At 32.4% G+C, this 22456-nt stretch overlaps 4 protein-coding genes across 7 annotated transcripts; 1 reads left to right on the forward strand and 3 right to left on the reverse strand.

Moving 5' to 3' along the window:
* Nucleotides 1-224: 224 nt before the first annotated feature.
* On the reverse strand, nt 225-3382 carry LOC106709035 (general odorant-binding protein 83a-like). The gene is made up of 6 exons (XM_014500680.2): nt 3276-3382; nt 1496-1571; nt 940-1028; nt 765-867; nt 579-649; nt 225-322 (listed from the first exon to the last, which is right to left on the reverse strand). Exons 1-6 carry the CDS (start codon nt 3369-3371, stop codon nt 305-307), a joined length of 453 nt encoding a protein of 150 aa, XP_014356166.1. The 5' UTR covers nt 3372-3382; the 3' UTR covers nt 225-304.
* A 6082-nt stretch (nt 3383-9464) lies between these two features.
* Nucleotides 9465-12491, reverse strand: LOC106709027 (gamma-interferon-inducible lysosomal thiol reductase-like). The gene is made up of 4 exons (XM_014500672.2): nt 12262-12491; nt 11982-12167; nt 10151-10324; nt 9465-9894 (listed from the first exon to the last, which is right to left on the reverse strand). The coding sequence occupies exons 1-4, from the start codon at nt 12376-12378 to the stop codon at nt 9664-9666; spliced, it is 708 nt and encodes a 235-aa protein (XP_014356158.1). The 5' UTR covers nt 12379-12491; the 3' UTR covers nt 9465-9663.
* Nucleotides 12492-12863: 372 nt separating this feature from the next.
* Nucleotides 12864-14970, reverse strand: LOC106709003 (splicing factor 45). The gene is made up of 8 exons (XM_014500644.2): nt 14867-14970; nt 14624-14784; nt 14360-14546; nt 14073-14194; nt 13783-13989; nt 13419-13569; nt 13234-13331; nt 12864-13166 (listed from the first exon to the last, which is right to left on the reverse strand). Exons 2-8 carry the CDS (start codon nt 14777-14779, stop codon nt 12894-12896), a joined length of 1194 nt encoding a protein of 397 aa, XP_014356130.2. The 5' UTR covers nt 14780-14784; nt 14867-14970; the 3' UTR covers nt 12864-12893.
* Nucleotides 14971-15335: 365 nt separating this feature from the next.
* On the forward strand, nt 15336-22413 carry LOC106708960 (serine/threonine-protein kinase greatwall). Of its 4 annotated transcripts, none has more exons than XM_045682469.1 (13): nt 15336-15464; nt 15661-15900; nt 17095-17343; nt 17511-17739; nt 17932-18102; nt 18179-18300; nt 18509-18696; nt 18955-19164; nt 19240-19459; nt 19581-19735; nt 20360-20484; nt 21835-22047; nt 22205-22413. In XM_045682469.1, the coding sequence occupies exons 1-13, from the start codon at nt 15336-15338 to the stop codon at nt 22249-22251; spliced, it is 2298 nt and encodes a 765-aa protein (XP_045538425.1). In that variant the 3' UTR covers nt 22252-22413. The 4 variants fall into 4 exon arrangements, with proteins under 4 accessions (XP_045538425.1, XP_045538431.1, XP_045538438.1 ...); XM_045682475.1 differs by having other exon boundaries at nt 17932-18069; XM_045682482.1 differs by lacking the exons at nt 15336-15464; nt 15661-15900 and adding an exon at nt 16509-16645.
* The last annotated feature ends 43 nt before the right edge of the window (nt 22414-22456 follow it).

Raw genomic sequence — 22456 nt, forward strand, 5'->3', positions numbered from 1 at the left:
AAACCTTAATTTTTTTACGACCGGCCGCCTGCCTGTCACCTACCTTAATTAGGAGATGTATTTATAAAATAATATGGAATTATAAACTAATTATTAATTCAAATAATTTATTTCAGTCGTCGTATGAACGTCAGGTGAACTTAGGCCTCACCATGAAACATTGCAACCTAACCGTCGTTTTTCATTGAACTTCTGCGATATAAACTATGTACATCATTAAATAAAAATAAACTCACAATAAAGTAACACACAAAAACTTTATTAAAAATATTACTTATCTCCCCTCGTCAGAAAAGTTCCAGTCTCAAAATAAGAAATAAAACTGAAACAATATTATACAAAATATAAAAAGTACTTTTGGCGCAATTAATTGTAATAAGTAATTTAAACATGAAAACTTGTTTAAATTATAATTTTCTACCGTTGTCGGATAACTCGTAGTATTAACAAAAAAATAATGTTCTTATAAACCAAAGGTTATTTATGCGCTGATTGAATATTTTAACAACTAACATCACACACATTTTACATTTTTCTCGTTGTGTTTAATTCAGTCATAAATAAAAAAGGATACTTACATTGGGATCCTTTTCATATGAACATTTATGAACGTCAAAAACCCTTTGATACTTGTCCTTGTCGGGAGTATCTGGACAATTAAATTTTTTAATAGTAACTAATAACTAAAAAGTATATATTAAATGAAATATTTTTAATATTAATATAATATATTAAATTTAACAATAAATAATTAGTATATTTACCCAAATGTTTGCAGGAAAATATCATTTTATGAACTCGATCGAAGTACTGGTCAGGTATGAGACTGACCATCATGTCATAATCAACATTGCCGTCGTCATCAATCTAACGAAACATTAAAGTTAATACAAATAACAATAATATAATTAAATTATATGAAATGATAAAGACACTCACAAGGCTAGCTTCCTCCAACAAACAGTACATATATCTCTTCAATTTCGTGTCCTCCTTAAATATGCCGTTTTCGCAATTCGTTATATCCTCTGGGGGCAAGTAGAATAAAGACTCTTTAATGTACGCAAATATGAGACATGTTTTCACAAGTAAAGGTTACCTTAAACATGTAGAGGTGACATAATTCTTATTTTATCAAACGTTACATGAAAGGAATGAAGAAAAAACGTGATATATTTTATTAAAAATATATGTATATAAATAAACTGTGGGATACATATATGTAGATCAATTTTCATTCTCAATCAGTCATTATTTATTATTAATTTTAGTTCTAAAAAGTTATAAAAAATATGTGTAGCGATAATAGTTACAGATCTCTTAGTATTGTATTAGTTATATTTTATAAAAATAACAAAAATTATATAAAAAAGTGCTTTCTAAGACAATCGAAGCACTACAGCGCGCAGCTTAGCCACGGCGAATGTTTCACGTCATTCGCATGCGAGCGCAAAACAAAGGTAAACGGAAATAAAATTTTCTTTAGTGAACTCACCCTCGGCGACCCCGGTCTTAGCGACGCACTCGTTGTGAACATGCTGGATTATTTCTTTGATTTCATCACTTAGCTCCTGTTTGAATAATACATCTGTATATCCATCACAAAAATATTACTCAAAATATCCCTACATATTGTCCTCTATGATACAAACGAACGAAAATCTATTAAACTATTTTAGTCATATAACGATATGTGTTATAAGAGATATGTTTTATTATATAAGTTAATTTATTTTACATTATAAAAGTTTTAATTTTAGTTAACTAAGTTAATTTTCAATAGATACATACCAAACATTAAACCAAAGGTCAATACATTTCACAATTATATTATGTTAGTATTTCGAAGCTTGTTTCTAAACTAGGCTTTAGCAATATATTTTGGACTTATTAATTCACTCAATAATTCACATTAATATTTCAATAATACAATTCACATATGGCTGATAGAGATGTATGGAAGAATAGTACATAGCCGTAGCTTCGTAGGGAAAAGGGCAGGTTTATGATGATTTTAACTATGCAATAAAGTGAAAAATTTAGATATCAAAGAAGGGGTGAAATAATTTAAAAATTCACAAGCTTACATTTATACGTGTTTTATTTAACACATATTAATAACCTGTATTCTGTTGTTAAAAATGTAAAAAGAACGAAGCACTGAGATAATCCCGCTTAGAACCCCTAAAAATGATTCATACACGTATTCAATGTAGTTTTATTATTCAGTGCTATAGTGAGCCTAACCGTGATCTACATACTCGTACGTTACCTTTGTGAGGAACGCGAGGGAAAGCAGTCGCTTCAATATTAAAAATGAGATAACATTCTCAAAGAAAAATTATTAAGTCGAGATTCCATGGAGACCAACCCAATGCGCATCAACTTGTATCATAACGTTAAATATTAATTTAAACGTCGCGAGCATGTTTCCATTGTCGTCTCGGAATATTTCCTCTACATTTGTAGACATATTAAAGTTGCTAGAGTATTAAGAAAAATAATACGAATATTAAAAAATATGTGTTAAGCGATAAATAATAAATATAATATACACATATGCAAAAAATCATGGCAATAGATACGAGATCTTACGACATAAGTTAGACGGCTATGTGTTTAATGGATGACAACTTTTTAATACTCGACTTCATCATATTCGTGAGTTTATATAAAGATCTGCAGATGAAGTTAGCCAGCCGTTTTTAAGGTCCTATTGTGTCATTGGGATCGCGCATCAATGTCAACGGGACCGCCGCCGGAAGCCGCGGCCTCTGCATTTAGTATTCGGAGACGACGTTGAGCAATAATGTCTCGCTTGTATTCCCATACTGTCACTCATCTATCACACCACATCCATCCCACGCGACACACTAAAACGTTTCATAGACTTTGCGGCACGTTTGCTTCACGTGAAAAATTGACTTTGTTACAATCGCGCCTCTAAACGCCTTTGGGGGTTACATTTGTGCTGTCAAAATGAATTTCTACTCTCTCTTTAAGATTAACATATAGCGTGTGATTAGACTAAATAAAAAGGACAAAATGATTAAGGAATGGGAGATAAAATGTTATAGGAAGAGAACGGGACCCGTGGGAATTCACCAGCAGAGAAAAAGCTGCTAAGTATCGCTATCTATTGAAACAGTATAAGTTTGCTATTTTTCTGGCATCCAAAACTCAGAATATTTAAATTAGAATACAAGCTCGTGTTAGAAATTTCTATTAGCATATTTGAGTTGTTATTTGGAATTAAATTAAAAAGAATATCTTACAGGTTTTTCTTTCCCGGTACGGCCAAATACAATCAAAGTGAAGAAGACCGGCAGCGTTGTCGTCCACATGGCGACAAGCTGCCAAAACAATGACATGCAACGTATTGCTAAGCTTATATTATCTGATGTTACTCGATACGGGCTATTAATTAGTGTAGTTGGCGGTAGGTGACAATTATCACATTAACAAGACGCAGCGGTTTTGTAGCAACATAAGCTGTAATCACGGCACGGCGAGGCGGCAAGTTTCCGGCGCATGAATTACCAAGAAGCTGAACACAAGACTGCAATTAGTCGTTACAGACAATAACTTACTCAAATTGCCTCCTGGTATTCTCGACATTATTATTGTTAATTATATTGCTATGCACATTAGCAATAGGTGCCATCTGTGAATTAAATATAAACGGCTAAGACTCACGCAATTTATCCGGGATCGAGCCCATCGGGGTCTCTTCTTCAGGGCGAGAGCGACTGGTATTATTTCGCGGTCGCGGCCCGTCTCACCTTGACTGAGTGTTACCCGTTTATATTTAGATTATTACAATAATGCCTTATAAAAGTTTAAATAATTTGATATAACATTTGTGTTGTAAGAACATTGTGTTATTCATATTAAAATACTTCTATAAACGTCAAATAAACTACGCAGCTAGCTTTTACTATTACGTCATCGTTTGTATAAAGAAGTAAGGTGTTGAAATATCAGTGCTAATGAGTTCAAATCTGATATCAAACTCCAAAAGGTCATTTAAGTTGATTATTATTATTGAAAGGTATGTATAAAACGCTAGATCATTTCATCATATTGTTTTTGTATTTTACCATGACAATTCAATTTTGTAACAATACTATTGTTACCTAAAATATCATAAGTTATTTCATTTATGTCAAAATTTTACGTACGCGCCCTAATGGTTTACAATACGTCAGGAACCCACATCAGTTTTAACGATAATTAATAGGTAGTTAACTGACAGCAAACAAAATAATTCACCCTTTTAGCAATTTCAAACCATCAGATATTCAAAATATGTAGATGCGTTAAAATATAAGTATTCAGTTTATTGGACCAAAAAAATAATCTATTTCCTGGAAAAAAAAGTATTGAACGGTTTGTACAAACTGGCTGTGATAACGGCCGGTTTGGGATTTATATTGATGAAATATGTATTAAACGTTTTAGTAATCTCGTACGCATACCTATGCCGTGTTCAATCGACATGAAAAATCCATTAGGATGTTTTGCGTTGCGATCGGTTCGCTACGGCGGTGCACTGACCGTGCTAAGCGGATTGCCCGCTCACTCTGATGCAGCGCTGTTCCGGCTCCCGGCCGACAGTCATGTCTGCATGTTATTTTATACGCTAAAGATACGATACAAAAACATTGTTAATTTATCCAGTTATTTTGAGGGTGGCCTGTCCAGGAATACGGCAACGCCGAATCGATAGCTATTTTTGATTTTACTGTTTTGATATCGTTTTAAGAAATAACACGTCGGGATTTGTGTCATAGTCATAGTATTACAAAATCGCGTAAATATTCCGTTTGGTACAATACTAAGTACCTATACTAGTATAAGTAGGTACCTAATTAGATTGAAATAATAATTAGAGTAAACTGGCACAACTTGTGTGTTGAAAATGTTAAATGGAACAAAGTGAAAAGATTCTACCTCCACGTCGGCTTTGAATTAGAAATTTCCTTGCTTTAACCAGTTTCACGTGACGAGTGTTTTATAAAAAGCAGGACATGAAGTTGAGTAATTAAAAAGATACGCATTTATTTGTAAATAAATAATTATTCGAAGATACCGAGTAGGAAAGAGTGGAGAGACGTCATTACCGCAATCAAAGCACCCGAAGCCGCAGCGGTCGCACCCCGCCCTCCTCGCTCCGCGTTCCGCGCCCCGCACCCCGCAGCGCCCGCTAACGACGAGTGCTCTCGATAAAAATTAAAAACACGTGCAAGCCCAGCCTGAGGAAAGTTTTAATGAGAGTACACGGCCTGTGGTACACCGATAGATAGTCTACCTACTTGTATATACAACCGAACCTGAATAAGCGCGAGTCTAAGGGAACGCGATATTTTTCTTGCTTATAGAGGCTTCTCTCTCACCCTGGTTTCTCGCTTATGGAGGTCGTCCGTCGGGATCGGACATTGAATCTCAGGTTCGACTTTAGTCCAAATTATATATCAAAGCGATTGCCCTTCTATGCTCCTACAATGATAATTATCTTTGTGTTTGCTTGTTATTAATTTCATAGGTGACATCATAAAGTTGATAAAAGAATATTTCTAGCATAGAAACGGAAGATGCTTAAACTTACTTAGACTAAAACGTTTGTTACAAATACTTCAAATATCATATTTAAAAAAACCAGTCAGTTATAAAGTTTTGTGAATTGTTAAAAGAAAAAAAAATTTGTCACTTATTTTAAGTGAACTTTAAATAGCTATGCGATCGCTACTATATCTCATACTGTGGCGCAAGCTTAATGCTCTCAGAGAGTAAAGGACGAAACAAGTGTGATACTGTAGGTGAGGACTCTCCTCCATAGAAAAAACTTGCTTAACGACCATCGGCCACATTTGATTTTATGTAATCCTCGTAACACGTTTTATATACAGTTTTAACATTAAAATATACTTACTGAAGAAACTGTCTACATCTTACTATTATAAATGCGAATGTTAAATGGATGGATGGATGTTTGTTTGAAGGTATCTCAGGAACGGCTCAACGGATCTTGATGAAATTCGCCATATGTGTAGAACATAGTCTGGAAGAACACGTAGGCTACCATTTATGTATTTTTAATTCCGCGCGGACGAAGTCGCGGATGACAACTAGTAAATATATAAGTACATTTATATTTACGTAGTTAGTACGAGAATTCGGGTTAAAAAAATATGCTAATAAAATAATTATATAAATACCAAATATATTCCTGAGCTTTTATGAGTTGTAAATTGCATTACGTTCGCCTATACTATAGCACACAGTTGATGCATAACAGTATTTATTTTATTTTTTCCACAGATAAAATATTAGAATTGTTATTTGATGATTATCATAACTTATTATGTTTTGACAAGCTGTTACCTGCCACTTGCAAAATGTTAATTACTAAAATTATACAAGTCCATTAAAAGTCCTTATTAACTACTAACTACTAACATAAATTTAATAACTTAATTTATTTTTGCTTAATGTGTGTTGTGTGAAAACTAATATCTGATTTATTATTTTCTAACTGACGCAGGTTTCTGGTACTAAAATCCCCGTTTAAAACATACTGTTACCTTTATCAAAGATAATGACAGGAATGACGATATTTTCTATAGACATTTTGGTCTACGGTTACTCATTATGTGGTCATTGTTGTTACATTGTTATGTTTGAAACATTATATTTCGTATATTTTACAACCTTCATCGCTTTTAGATGTAGAGTACAGTTTATTTTTCTCATTTTACTGTCGCATAAGCGATCAGAAAATATAATACAGTCAGTGTGCACAAAATTGTCTATTGTGAATTAATAAAATCTTTATAGTGTTTTAATAAATGGTTCTCTGTAAGTATGATAATGACGCTCAGGATCTATTTAAATGTCTGAAGTAATAACTGTTACGCAAGCCAAATTATGGTGAAATTTTGTAATAACAGTGAACAAACACCCCAATTCTTCTGCCTCAGAATTCTAAAGAACACAAAAGCCTTTCATTTCATCGTAACCAAAAAAGCAGATGTTTTATTATTCTCAATAACCTTCCCGGCGCGATGCAGTCGAGTAAAAATAGGAATAAATTGTGAGGATCTTTGCAAAACAATAGTTGGAAATGGTATGCGCGAGAAAAAGCCGGATGCAAATGCCATTCATATTAATTAGCAAAGCGAGACGGGGCTTTTACGAAATTAGACCGTGATTTCAGTGAAGATTTATTGTTGTGTTTGAAACGGTTTTTAGAGCAAAGGTAGCCATTTAGGCGGGAGTAAATTGGTGTTGTCAAACTGGGCTCCAAATTGAATTGACTGAAGTCTCTTGTTTACTTTGTCCCATTGCGCTGAAAAGAGACAGGTGCTAATTTCGGTTGTTATTTACGACGCGAAGATTGGGGGGCGATGGTCGTGGTGATTAATGTGCCACTTAGCGAGCGCAATCGCCTAATAATAATACGTTACGAGAATATTGTAAGTAATGATGTTAAATGTTTGTATTAAATTACTTTTTTTTTTACTTTGTATAATTAACTATATATTCTAGAACTGATCACATCAATACATCACGATTTACCATAACAATATTAATTACTATCAAAGTGAAGATAAATAAATGAACGTTAGATTGATAATCCTTGTAAAAAAAACTAGAAACTAAGGGGAATCGCTACCGACGCCGCCCGGAGGGAAGTATGCCAAAACTAAAATTAATGCAAATGGATTTTTTTACGTTTTATTTAATACGTTTTTTTTTACTAGAATCCACAAAAAGCCTCAGTCTTGGTACAACCTACTTACCACAATAAATCGTTGACAAACTTTCAATGTAATTCTTAACACTAAATTAAAAATTAAAAAAAAAATCTCGTATGGCCAAGCGCCGTCACACTGAAACACCGTCAGTTTATAATATGACGAATTTTAATTAACAATTTGTCAATTGATTCTAACAAACGTTATGAATTTAAGGTTTAAGTTGAAAAAATGGGTTTGATGCTTTTGATACAATTTATAAAATATTCAGTTCACAATTTGTCGGCTTTTTAGAATAAGGTTAGTGTAAAATAAAACGGTGATGCTTAAATTCGAAAGGAAACTACATAAAATAAATAATGTTATTCATAAATACATTTATTATTACTAATAAAAATTACATGTCATTAATGTTTAACTTTCTGAAGTAAATAACACCATCTAGACGTTAAAATTGTGTGGCAAGATATGCAAAATGCATGACTTTTGTCTAAAGTACGTATCATACATGTATCATACATATATCATACAACCGTGAATTCACTGTTGAAATTCTAATATAATAACTACGAACTCACGTAAAGTTAAAAAATTACCATCACTTGAAAAAAAATCACTTCTTTTAATTTAAATGTAATTTATATTTGTCTGTATTAGTCTAACTTCTGTCAACAGGAAACTGTTTTTTTTAATATACAACAGAATAACTTTAAAAAAAATTGTTCAATTGAATTAAATTAAAAGACTTCGCAATCCTTACAACTTTAGCAAATATTTTCTGTTTTACATTGTCATTTATAATTTTACTTCTTATTTATAGTATCACACAAGTTTATGTCTACAAATAATTATTTAATGATAAATGCATCGCAAAAAAGGTTAAAAATGTATTAAAACAATTGCTTATAAAATAATCACAACAAAGCACAACATTAGTGAAATAAGTAGACCATAAACTATGAAGTTAGTTTAAAGCAATCTCTTTAAAAATCTCAAAAACTCTTTAAAAAGTAATAAAAATAATAACTAAAAATTATGGAAAAAAACACAACATTAAAAAGCATATACGGCTATTTCCTCTATTTTTCTTTTACATTTTATTAAAGTGTAAGTACTGATAAAAAGGCCAGCGCTCACTTGCGTTATGTCGCTGCAGGAGCACAAATAAGCAACCACCTTAATTAACATATCCAAAATTGAAAATGTTAGTCCATCAAAAAATCAGTCTCTACTTAATAGGAAGAATTCTTGACTTCAACACTACATGAATGCAAATTTATTCTATGGAAATACCAGTTTTTGTCAAAACATCGTTAAGAAAAACCTTAATAAAAAACAAATGTGAAAAATACTTTTAAGGATATGTATTTCATCTTATGTACAACGGCACCATAGAATGTTTTTTATTAGTATTATCAAAAATATGTATAACATGCACATAACATTGTGACAAGAGTACTCTGCATTTTTAAATAACAAATCCATAAGTATAAATTAATTTTGTGACTAATTTCAGAATTTCCCGTTGATAAATATAAAAAAATAATTTTACTAAGTCAAAAATAGCCCCATGAATTACAAGCAGTCCATATTAATAAAACATATTTTTTAAGTTACATAAATTATAACACATTTTATTTACAGTTCGAAATATACTCATCACTCATGATAACTATATCAACCTTCATGATAACATGATAAGATAACAAAATTCATGCAGAAGACAATTTAGGCATGTATTTGAGCATTTCTTAAAATGAATAGATGCCATAATACATAATTATTAAGAACTTATTTAGTATACAAATTATTTACTAAATACAAAAATCACCGTCCCTTTCATGGACCGTTATTATGCTAAATTTAAGTATAAACATTTGTGATGCACACAAGTTTAATTTCACTGTTATAGACAGGGTGGAGGCAAAGGCATATCAATTAATTTACAAACTTCTAAAAGGAAGTTCTTTAAAATCGCACCTTGATTACCTCTGGAACCATTTAATGTAATAGTAGGTATAAAAGTTGGTTTAATTATGTCTGTGTCATCACCATGTTTCTTAAGTAAAGCTGCACCGTGTTCACTTGAGGCACATTTATTTATTGGTTCAGGATCAACATTCATTTGCTGAGAACACTGGAACAAAGATTAAATATTTAAAAACAAAATCCTTAGATTTAAATTCCATAACAAGGATTGTTCTTGAAAGAAAGTATCAAACTATAAAAAAATGAATAATGTTATGTCAAAATTTCAGTTGATTATGCATGAATAACATGATGGTAGCCTTTTATAAACATGTCATATAGAAAAACCATTATAAAGTGCAAATAACATTCCATTTAAAAGAACATCCACACCAACAAATACTTGATACAGTAATTTCACTTACCCTTTCAAGAGCCTTATCTGCATCCATATTATCTGTGATCATGCATTCAGTAAACCTCACAGACAGGGTCATGTTGGCCAAGGTATCAATTGAACAGGAATGGATTGTATTTGCATAGCATTCTTCTTCACCATGTTGACACATAAAGTAATATTTACCATTTTCTTCTTTAGTCTGTAACATCAGAAGAACACTAAGAAAATATTATCAACTAGCTGTGCCCGCGACTTCGTCCGCGTGAAATACTATTTTGGGTAGCATTTTTTTGGAGCTAATTATTTTATTTAACCAACGTGCTATGCTTTGATGTATGTAGAAGAACATAGAAAGAGGTGTGCCCGGACCGCGCCAAATGTAGGTCCTGGGTCACTGCCTACCCCTCTGGGTTACGGGTCGAGAATTATGTTGTTGCTGTGGTTTTTACTTAAACTTATAAAAAATGCCAAAAAATATTAAACTTACAAAATATTCACATAAACATCTTCCCATACAAACTTTCATCCCCTATTCCGTTTTGTTACATTGCAACCTTGAGGGTAAAATTTTTACAAATTTCAAATGTCATATTTATTTATATCAAATCAGCAGCCTAAAAAATAAGTTTAAAGCTTCTTACTGTAAAAATGACGATACTTCCATACAAATTTCCACCCTCACTTTCAGCCTCTTATAACCCTTTTTTCGCGTTAAAAAGTAGGCTTTGTCCTTCCTCAGGCTCTAGACTAAATATTGGTTAGGGTAACATCAAAACATATTAAACAAAACATTCACCAAAACCTTTTTTTTTTTTTTTATTTCGTAATTTAAGAGGCTTTGTCGCAATGCGACCATATCGCCCCATAAGCCTTCCAATTAATACACATTACATCTAATTATCTACATTGTTTCTTAAACACATGTCAGTCAACTTAAACATCATCCTGGCCTCGTCAGAAGACGGGTAAGCCAGGATAGTGTTTATCTGACCGACATTATACCCGAAAACCTTAAAATAATTACGTCTAAGCTGTTCGTTCCGAGCACACTCCAAAACAACATGATGGATATCTTCTACTACCCCACCACCAAAACCTTACATATTGCCTAACAAAATTTCATCCCCTATTGTTATTTAGCACTCTTGGGGGCAAAATTTTTCCAAAAATTTAATTTCCTATTTATTTATATAGAATTAGCAACCTCAAAAATAAGTTTCAAGCTTCCAACTCTAAAAATGACGATACTTCCATACAAACTTTCACACCCACGTTCAACCCCTTACAACCCCTTTTTCGCGTTAAAATGTAGCCTATGTCCATCCTCAGGCTCTAGACTATCTGTGTACAAAATTTCATATAAATCGGTTCAGTAGTTTTTGCGTGAAAGCGAGACAGACAGACAGAGTTACTTTCGCATTTATAATATTAGTAAGGATTATAACTAGAATACTAGCCTTTGCCTGCAACTCTGTATGAGTGGGATTAAAAAAACTTAATTAATAGCATATGTGTTCTTTCAGAGCAAGTTCTTCATGTATGCCAAATTTCATCAAGATCCATTTAGACATTCCAGAGATACCTTCTAACAAACATCCATCCCACCTATACTTCTTTTACACCATCAATGTCTTTTAAACCATTCATAATATTGATAGGAAGTAAGATAATATATACTGATAAAGGTTGTCCCAAGAAAGATGGTAAAATTTCATTAAAGGCATCATTATATCTAGTGACAGAAACTCAATATTGAAGCAGGAATAGGAAGAAAATTACTTAATTTTTAAAATCAAAGTTAATTTACATCAATACATTTTAGTGTTAGTCATTACAAAAAATACACTAAAACTCACGCTAGCTTTTCCATAAGGAACTAATGCCACATCCAAAAACTCTGATAATTTATCTGTTACTGGCCATAAATGCTTGATAAAGAAATGTTTAGAATCTGGACATAATGCTTCGTAATACACACGCACTTTGACTTTGTCTTGCTTGTGCTTATTAAAGCTACCATCTTCCAATGCGACTATATCAGCCTGTAAAAAACATTTTAAATATTTATCACAAAAATATCAGCAATGATTATCAAATGAAATATTTAAAAAAATAAAGTAAAATCTTGTACTATACCCCAGTCAGTTGTGGTGTTGGTTTTTCATTGGGTATTAACCTCATAATTTGCCACATAATTAAAATAAGCATTAACAATACAACTAATCTGTACCTAGTACAAGGATAAAAAACCATTTTTTTAATAAAACCAAAAGTTATACAAAACGTTAAAAGCCTACGAGATCGACTAGATCATAATGATCCAAAACTTATATTTAAATAGTTCTAATTTAAAAACAAGTAAAATGAAATCCAGACACTGAATATGACATTATTTGATGTTTAAAAATGTCATTATTCTTCTTATTCTTATCATCACTATCTGTCATTATTTATTCCATGTGACAGATTGTAATGTGTTACCAGTTCATTGAATGTGAATTAAATACCTTTTGAAATGGGCGAGCCACAATTGATTTTACATAGCGATTTGTAAACGCCATTTTTTTTAAATGAATGTTGATGTTTATCACAATGTTGCTTGTGGTGCAGCTTTGTACCACAAGAATTACAATTTATTTTTTGGTTTTCAGAAACTTCATGGACTAACATGGGGTAAAACATATGTTGCAACTAAAAGGTCTAACTGAAGTATAAAATTAAAGACCAAAGTTGTTTTATAACTTATATTTAATTATATTACACCTTAGTTACTCAGTAAGTAGTAAAGCATTGAACTTCTCCATGTCATAGAATCCTGCTTTGACTTGTCTTCCACCAAAGAATCTTCCATTTAAGTCTACTACAGCTTTTATAGCGCTCTCGATTCTTTTAAATTCAACGAATATTCTCACTGCCTCATCATTAGGCGCATTGGGCAGTTCAAAAATAACCACTTTTATGACATCACCATACTTTGTGTTGCATTCATCTTTTACTTCAGGTTCAAGTTCTTCATCAACATCACCAGGTCCAACCATATTCTGAAAAAATAAAAGTATTAACACCACATTCTGCAAAACACTTAAGAAAGTAAACTAAACAACTTACTCTTAATAGCACAACTTTGCTTGGTGACTTCATTATTTCTGTAATTGATGGCTCTGATTTTAACATTTGAGGTGAATTTGATGATGCATTAGGTGAGTCTGTGAACATTGTTTTTTTTAAATTATTTATAGTAACGAAGATATTTTTTCCAATTGAATAAATTTTAAGTTTTATAGTATTCAAACCTGGTCCTGGTGGTGGTGGCATAGTAAAGCCAGGTGGAGGCATAGTATTACCATCTTTCTCATGGATAATACGCCCACCTCTTTTTGATGTCTTCTCAACTTGCAAAGCAACAGACATTCCCTGTTCCTTTTTTCCTAACCCTTGACCCTCCTGTAATTTATATGGATGAAATATAACTCAAATGAAGTGGAAATCCAACAGTGGAAACTTATAGGCAATAAATAAATATTTTTTCAACAACTTAAACTAAGTATAGCAATGTACTCCTAAAAAGCTAACACACCCACAGTTTGTTGTTGATCGGTATTGCTAATTACTTAGGTTGCCATCGATTATTTACTCCTTATCCTTAAAAATCTTTACCTTAAACCCATATTTAGCCATTATTTTAGCAGCAACAGAGCTGGCTCCATAGCCACCAATGGAGAAGCCCGCTGTAGGAACAGTGGCAGGTGTAGAGGGAGCGGGTGGTGAGGGTGCTGCTGTTTCTACTGTCAGGGATGGTGGGGGTGCTATTGCAGCACCTACTGCCCTTTTAGTTATCTCCACAGCTTCCTCTTCTTCTGGTTGCTATAATTATGGATATATACTTCTTTTAAGCATCCAAAAATAAATATGATTACCATATGTAAATATGTTTACTGTATACATACCATGGGAATTAGAGTCTTTTCTGGAATTGTGTCTTCATCATCACCAAATCTTGATTTACGTTTTCTATCTGTTCTATCAGTTCTGTCACCTCCATCAAGTTGTAGTCTTTTATTCTGCATCTCTGATACAAAATCATTTGGAAAATATATATCAATATTACAACTATTTAATGTATTTTCTACTAGAATTTATTAAGTAATGTATAATAATTTCTAGTGATGGTACTAGAACACAAGAATAGGTGAAATTTGTTCAATATTCAAATACTGTAGGAAAAAAATCTTACCCTTTGCCACTTTTTCATAATCATTTGGCCACATGGGATCATACTCATTTGCAACATTCCAATCAAAATCAGTGACATTTAAAGAAGGTGTGTATGTCTTTGGTTGCAAATTTGGATTGTTTGAAACAGACTCATCTTGACTTGGATCATCCTTTTTACTTTTTAAGTCAATTACTGGTGTTAGGACCTAATCACATTAAGTAACAATGTTTAATAGAGATAATTAGATGATTATGCAAATACAAAAATGTAATTTGAAAATACTTGAGTAGAACGCCGTAAAGCTTCTCTTTTTGGCTGAGTAATGGCAGCTTTTTTCAATTGTAATTGTGATTGCAACAATTTAATACCAGATGACCATCCTGCTACTTTTTCTGTAGTTCGGGTTTTTATAGTATCTAAGTCATCGTATAAAGACATTTTGACTGAAACAAGAAAATTATTAAGTTATTAGAAATGTCGATGCTGTTCGACTAAGACTGATAACTAAATTTATGTACTATTTACTTAATTTATTTTATAGTGATTCGGAAAACATATCTTCTTTGAAACTTGTAATTAATTATTTTGGAATATTCACAAAATAAACGAAATTAGAAAATCACAAGTGCAAAATCAATTGATTGACAATGAATGACATTGACACTGATATCTTAACTTGATGACAGACTTGTGGGCAAAGAGCAAATAAAGCTAACTTAATACTTAAACTAGACCGATTACATTTTTTGGAAAATGAAAAGAAAATAATCAACATGACCGATGATTCAGCCTAAAATTTTTAGAAAACAACATTTTTCTGTTTTGTTAACTGTAAACTAAAAAAATAGACCTAAACTTGGTCGTTTAGTAATATCATTTCTAATACTGATGAGGAAAAAATTAAGTTAAATCGTTGACACTGACAAATAATTGAATAACTTTAAATTATAAATGTTTTCGTAAATTTTGATATTTTTTCCCCTTTTATAAAATAATGGGTATTTTGATAACTAAAGACACAAGAAGAATAAGTTTTGTCAATACCATTGAAATAAATCCAGCATTATTAGTTGAAAAATCAATTGAAGACCAAGATTCTTTTGTGCAGAATAATTTAGAAGTTGTAAGTTTAGGACTCTCCAGTAATTTCATCGTTCTTTAGGAACCCTTAATAACAGACAATATTATAACTACTCAAAGTAGTCAGTTTAACGGAGAAAAACAAGATAATTAAAATTTCATAAACTGCTTCTTCATAATTTACTGAGCAAATAATTATTCGATGATATTAAATGTACTTTTACTTCATTGTTTTATAGGACTGCACTGATGAACTAGCATTTGATGAAATAATTCCGTGTAAAGAAATTCAAGATGAAGAACAAAAATATTGGTCGGGAAGAATTGAAAGTTTAAAGAATGAACACCAAATGATTACCAAAATTATAGAGGCTGAATATGAAAAGACAATTGAAAATACTAACAAGTTATACGAAGAACCTATTATAACAGAAGAGAAAATAGAAAAAATTAAACCGTGCTATAATTGGCGCACAAAGGTATTAAGGTTTATCATAGTTACTTAATTGATAATATAACTTGAAGACGATTATTATTTAATTGTAATTGCTATGATAGAGGTTATTATTTAATTTTTATTGCTATGATAAAGGTGTACTAAGCGTATTTTAATTGTTTAGATGTTGCAATGCTACGAAAGCAACCCTCATCAACCCTTGGTATGTTCTCCGGTTGTGAAAGCTTTTAACGATTACATAGAGACATGCAGACTAACAGAATGAACTGTTATTTTTAAAGTCAATAAATTGTGGTATTATTTACCACTTATTTTCGTCTCAAGGTTATATGTAAATTAAATTATCAATATTTTATTTTGATAGTAATAAAGCATTTTCTTCCTTCGTTTGTTAAATAACCAGCCTCTTTTTTCTCATGCACAGTACGATATCAAAATATGTAGCAGTTTGTTTTTTACTTATCTAATAAAAAAAAGAAAACAATTACAGTAAAATGTCAGTGTGAAATTGTTGACAGCAAAAGTCAAAGACAACCAACCCGTCAGTTAAATTGTCAAATAGATTTGTATTGTAACTGCCAGGTGTTTTTTAAATTTTTCACCGTATCTAAAATATATACTTTAAAGAAGTTTAAATGATCCTCTTAAAATTTTAAGTTAAAGTTTCGATCATGACTTCAAACGATTCCAAAGATAATGACAATTCTCTTCGACACACAATTTTAGAAAAGATCAATGAAAATATTGAAGATGTAAATACAAACAAGGTAATTTCTGTCTCAATGAAAATCATATTATTATAACTTGGAAGTATTGAAATATATTCCTCTTAATAGATTACATCGCTCTTTTCTGACAACGACAAGTTACAACACTACATGCAAAAAGCAGTTGAATTATAAATATACCTGCTCAAAAATACAAATAAAATAACTTTTGTCTGCGTGTCCGTCCGCGCGGTTTTAAAAAAAAGGAAACGGGATAAAAAGTATCCTAAGTCCATCCCTTGGCTCTTAACTAACTACCCACCGATTTTCAGCCAAATTGATTCAACCATTTGAGTTATAAATAGTGTAATTAACACGACTCCCATTTACATGTATATTATACTAAAATTCCAAACAATACAATCTGTTCAAGTGGCATTCAATCCATAGTTAACTTTTTAATGTTTTGGTTGAGTAATTTGGAATATATCGCTTTTTTATTTATGTAGGCACCTGATATAAATGACTTCACTATAATTAAACCTATTAGTCGTGGTGCATTTGGAAAAGTTTTTCTTGCACACAAGAAGAACAATGCTGAACAAATGTTTGCAATAAAAGTAATGAAGAAATCTGACATGATAAATAAAAATATGGTCACACAAGTTGTTACTGAGAGAAATGCTTTAGCTTTATCAAGGAGTCCATTTTGTGTCCATTTATTTTATTCATTACAATCAGCATCGTCTGTTTACTTGGTAAGAATTTTAGTATTTCTACAACTTTGAATGGTAAAAATGTAAAATTATCTTACAATTGCAATGCTTTAATAAATATGACCATGCTTGTGTTAAGATATTCTTTCAGTTAAACCTTAATTATTTGTTTATTTCAAACTTAATCATAAATTCCTATTTTATTTAAGGTGATGGAATATATGATTGGAGGTGATTTGAAATCACTCTTAGGTGTTTATGGCTTTCTAGAGGAATCAATGGCAGTATTTTATATAGCTGAAGTAACATTAGCACTGGACTATTTACATAAACATAATATAGTCCATAGAGACTTAAAACCAGATAATATGTTGATATCCAAGTCGGGTCATGTGAAGTTGACAGACTTTGGTTTGTCCAAGATTGAAATACACCGAGGTATTAAAATGCACTACATATTTATGATTAATGTTTAATTTTTTTAGAGTTATTGCTGTGAATTTTATCTGCTGAAATACAAATACAAAAATTTGTTTTCAAAAAAATTGTAGAAAATGTTGAACCATGTTTGGGCAATGAAAACTTTCAGGTTATATTAAAATCCCATAACAACTTATAATGTGGTTTTAGATTTGGAGATATCAGATTTTGTTAATCATACACCAAGTTTGAATATGAGAACTCCCGGACAACTGCTATCACTAACATCTCACCTCTCATTTGGTTCGGGAGGTGGCGACAGCACCCACAACTCTGTAGCAGATGCGTGTGAGAACCTTCTTGATGCACTTAAAGAGAGCAGTATGAATTGATTTTGTTTGATTTTATAACAAAACTATGTGAAAATTATATTCTTGATTTATCTCTTCTTTCATAGGTAAATTAAAAGATATATGTGAAGTTAATGGATTGGATAATTCACCATTAGTGGATAATTCACAGTTGTCAGGAATCCATCCATTTATGAGCGCTGAGAGTATTCACTTGGAGGAAATAGTTGTAAGTATTTTATTACAGTAAAAGTTTGGATGGACGGATAACTCTACAAAGGCTAAATGGATGAAATTTGAAACATAGATATAGTCCTGAATAACTACTAAATCTATACTAGAGCTAAATCTACACAGAAGATCTCTAATTGCGGACGACATCTACTTCTTAGTTTAGTTTAGATATTTGTACTAATATTAATAATATTGTTCTTCAGTTTCCAGATTCAGGTTCAGAGTCTGTAAGTTCCTACCACACTTGTGAAAGTTCTAGAAACAGCACTAACTCTAGAAGTAACAAGTCAACAGACATAAGTAGTAACAATGCCTCCTCAGTGACTGACTCACAACATGATGAATCTACGTCCCCACTATGCAGAGGGCAATCATTAAAAAGGATACCGAGGTATATTCATTCTAATTTTATAGTTTTGTCATTAGTTAAATGTCTTGTCTTCATTTGAGATGAAAATGTTTGTTTTATCTTGTGTATAAGTGATATGTTGTTACGCCTACTAACTAAGGGAACTGAAATTTTTGAAAATCTGTAACTTGAAATTTCAAAGTAGTACAAGCAGCCTGGAAAAAGATATTAAAAAATACTGTTTCTTTTTTATCTGATATATACATTGGAATGTGCAATTTTTTTTTGTTTATTTCTAAGTTTCCGGGCGAAAAAAAGAAAAAGAATACTAGACTGTGATGGAGATACACCAACTGGTGTGACAAGTCTTTTGGAATGCAAAGAGAACTGCAGTGGGCTTACTCAAGAGATTATGGCTTTAGAACTCAGTCAAAATACGCCGAAACGAATGGCAATACATCCTACACCTGAAAGACGGAAAAATCCTATAAAAGGTGTTTTAAAGAAAAGGTCAGTGTCTGAAAAAAAAGTTTTAGTATTTATTTTTATTTCTAGAATAAAAAGAAAATACCGACATTATTACAGATGGGTGTCACAGGATGATTGTCATCATTATAATGTAGGTGTAATATTTTCAACGCCCGTATCAAACAGTAAGATGCCCGACCGTAAGAAGATGCAAAAGGCGACTCGGTTTAATTTGCCCACAGATGAACCTATGTCCGGTACAAAGGACAAATCATTTACATTTAGTAAACATGTTTCAACAAGTTTGGAGATTTTTCCTTTGAGAAGGTTGAGTAAGGTAAATTATATTTTAATAATAAATATGAGCTAAATCTTTCAGATAAAAGTTTATTTTTTAATTATACTTAAGTGAAACCATAAAAAAGATGTTAGATAACTTATTAGTGACATTGTTGCAGGAGGATGGGGACAGATCGCCAACAGATCTATGCAAGACCCCCATAGCGACAGCGCACACGCCGTACCGAACCCCAAAGAGTGTGCGACGCGGCAACCAGTCCGACCAAGTCATATTGGGTACACCAGATTACTTGGCACCTGAACTACTCTTAAGGTAAATCGACGTCCAGTCTTCTTTAGAATTTCTTTCATTCTCCATATATCTGCACATTTTTTTATAATACTAGCGGTCGCCCGTGACTTCGACAGTGTAGATAAAAAATTATGCTATAACATGCCCTCGTACATTAGCTTCCTCTCTGTCAAAATCTCGTTAAAATTGGTCCAGTAGTTCCGGAGATTACCCGGCACAAATGCTGGCTTCCCGTCAGACAGACAAAAATGAAAAAAAGAAGATTGTCTTTATTATCACCTTTACATCATGCGTACGAAATTATTTTTTTTCGATATTAAAGACACTTCCCTTTTATTATTATGTATGGATTTGGTCTCTTTAGGAAATTACCACTAAATAAATGTAAATGGATTTATTATAAACTTCCTATCTCCCGCGACTCCGTCCGCGCGAAATTAAAAAAATATAATTCGTAGCCTATGTGTTCTTCCAGATTATCATCTATGCCAAATTTCATCAATATCCGTTGAGCCGTCCTGGAGATACCAAACATTCGCATTTATAATATTAGTACAATTTATGTCTACTTAGTTTTTTTTTGGTTAGTAAGATTTTTCATCTATTTTATTGCTATTAAGGTAAAATGAGATGTTTGTGTTTCAGACAGGGTCACGGATGTCCAGTAGATTGGTGGGCTCTCGGAGTGTGTCTCTATGAATTCATGACGGGTGTGCCGCCATTTAACGATGAAACCCCTCAAGCAGTATTCAATAACATATTATGTAGAAGTGAGTTTCAATATACACTTACACGCAATACTGATTTACCGTTTCATTAACACCTTCAGTTCTATCAACTGGCACGAACACGATACGAAAATGTCGTAATGGCATTGAACGTATTAACGAGTTCTTTAAATAAGCCAATTGTTAAATCTTTTGGTGAAATCTGATTAATTTAATGATATATGTCTCCCGTTTTCATTTCAATACATACATACATACTCTTACATTTTGACCTTGTCCCACTTACGTAGGGTCGGTGCACCAGGTTTTCGTCCTCCAAATCAATCTGTCTGCCGTAATCTCCATTATCACCCCCTTCTTGATCATGTCACCTTTCACGCAATCCATCCATCTCTTCCTAGGCCTACCTCTACCGGTGTACCTCCACACTCATACTTAACGCTCTCTTTGCCACATGTTTTCAACTCTATATAGTATCAAATAGCTTTTAATTTTTTGATATTTAGTATATTGAACATACAGTCAAAATCTGTTATAACGACATCGAAGGGACTACTCATATTGAGTCGTAAAAACCGATAGTTGTAACAACCGGTGACAGGTATTAATAGGAAAGATATGTATATTCATGTAGGAAATTAAACCGCATTTTGTTTACTTCAATACAAACGTATCTTCGTATGCCGCGTTGTTCTGGCTCGTTTCATTTTCAAAAAATTCTTGTCGTAAAGGATTTGAATTTTCTCCCTTTCTTTCCAAATGGTTGAAATTGTCAAGTGTGATACACCATATTCTTTTGCCAGGTCTTTGTTTGGAATTCCTTTCTCTAGCTTTGAAATAATACGCGATTTTTCTTCGATATTGATTTGTTTTCTTTTTTGCGACATGTTACAATTTTCACAGTTAACTCAACAATATGTTTTGGTGCGTCTGGTATATACAAGATAAGTAACAAACTGACTTAAGAGATATGACGAAGCGGGCCTTGAGGCTACGGCATGCATGTGCTTTGTTTCTAAGAATTACAAAAGACCCTAAACTTTGTTTACTTTTACGATAATAGCCATTGACTATTATACTGTGCCAGATGTGGATACTGTTACCTATTGAAATTGTTTACAATATACAGCTGAGCCGGTCGTTCTACAGATATAATTCTCCGAAAACATTAACCAAATGTGGTCGCTTAATGCGGTATGTCGTAGTAAACAATGTCGTAAAAACCAATGTTTTCGATAAAGCGGTCATATAACATTCAGCCAGGACCTTTGATTTTGGTCAATTTAACCGGTATGTTGTTCTAAACGATGTCGGCATAAACGGTTTTGACTGTATATATAATTTTGAATTACTAAAATTTTAGTTTAAAGTGTTTAGTTTTAATGACTACAGACATAGAATGGCCGGAAGCAGACGAGGCGTTGTCGAGTGAGGCTGTGGGTGCGATAGAGGCGCTCCTTACAATGGAGCCGTCAGAGCGGCCGGCGGCTAAAGAAGTTAGAGCCATGCCACTCTTCAGGCACGTGGACTGGGACCATCAGCTCGAAATGCAGCCGCCCTTCGTACCCAACCCTGATGATATACAGGATACAGGATATTTTCAAGGTATATGTGAAAACATGATACTAGTTTTGTTAAATCATAGACATCTTTGACAATTATTCTTCATCAAGATATTTATGATACATCTCAAATGTGAACTAAGCAAAGTCACATATCAATGTACGCATGTATAAAAATATATGTATTTTTTTATTTTCAGCGCGCAACATATTGCAACAGCTGCAAGTATCCAATTTCGATATGTGAGAAAACTGTGGCGTATCTCAAAAACATTCTTATATTAAATGTGATAATTATTACTAGATAAGTTTTGTTTTCAACTGTTATATCACAGTTTATATCCTTATAATTTATAACAACTAGAAATAATAACCTTTATGTAATGTGCCTTAATAATCGTTGCCATATAAATTGAGGCTCCTTTATTTTAAATTGTAAATAAAATAAAGTA

The sequence above is a fragment of the Papilio machaon genome, chromosome 2 (assembly GCF_912999745.1).
Source record: "Papilio machaon chromosome 2, ilPapMach1.1, whole genome shotgun sequence".
NCBI classification, from domain to species: Eukaryota; Metazoa; Arthropoda; class Insecta; order Lepidoptera; family Papilionidae; genus Papilio; species Papilio machaon.

Coding starts and splice junctions, on each gene's coding strand:
- LOC106709035 (XM_014500680.2), bottom strand. CDS start 3,371: ATGTCATTGTTTTGGCAGCTTGTCGCCATGTGGACGACAACGCTGCCG. Junction 868..939: donor TGTTGGAGGAAGCTAGCCTT/GTGAGTGTCTTT, acceptor ATGTTTCGTTAG/ATTGATGACGACGGCAATGT. Junction 650..764: donor ATTTTCCTGCAAACATTTGG/GTAAATATACTA, acceptor TTAATTGTCCAG/ATACTCCCGACAAGGACAAG.
- LOC106709003 (XM_014500644.2), bottom strand. CDS start 14,779: ATGTCTTTATACGATGACTTAGATACTATAAAAACCCGAACTACAGAA. Junction 13,990..14,072: donor AAAAGACTCTAATTCCCATG/GTATGTATACAG, acceptor CCATAATTATAG/CAACCAGAAGAAGAGGAAGC. Junction 13,570..13,782: donor TGGCTAAATATGGGTTTAAG/GTAAAGATTTTT, acceptor TATAAATTACAG/GAGGGTCAAGGGTTAGGAAA.
- LOC106708960 (XM_045682469.1), top strand. CDS start 15,336: ATGGGTATTTTGATAACTAAAGACACAAGAAGAATAAGTTTTGTCAAT. Junction 17,740..17,931: donor CAAGATTGAAATACACCGAG/GTATTAAAATGC, acceptor ATGTGGTTTTAG/ATTTGGAGATATCAGATTTT. Junction 18,697..18,954: donor TCATTAAAAAGGATACCGAG/GTATATTCATTC, acceptor TTTATTTCTAAG/TTTCCGGGCGAAAAAAAGAA.
- LOC106709027 (XM_014500672.2), bottom strand. CDS start 12,378: ATGGTTTTTTATCCTTGTACTAGGTACAGATTAGTTGTATTGTTAATG. Junction 10,325..11,981: donor TTCCTTATGGAAAAGCTAGC/GTGAGTTTTAGT, acceptor CTGATGTTACAG/ACTAAAGAAGAAAATGGTAA. Junction 9,895..10,150: donor CAGATAAGGCTCTTGAAAGG/GTAAGTGAAATT, acceptor TCTTTGTTCCAG/TGTTCTCAGCAAATGAATGT.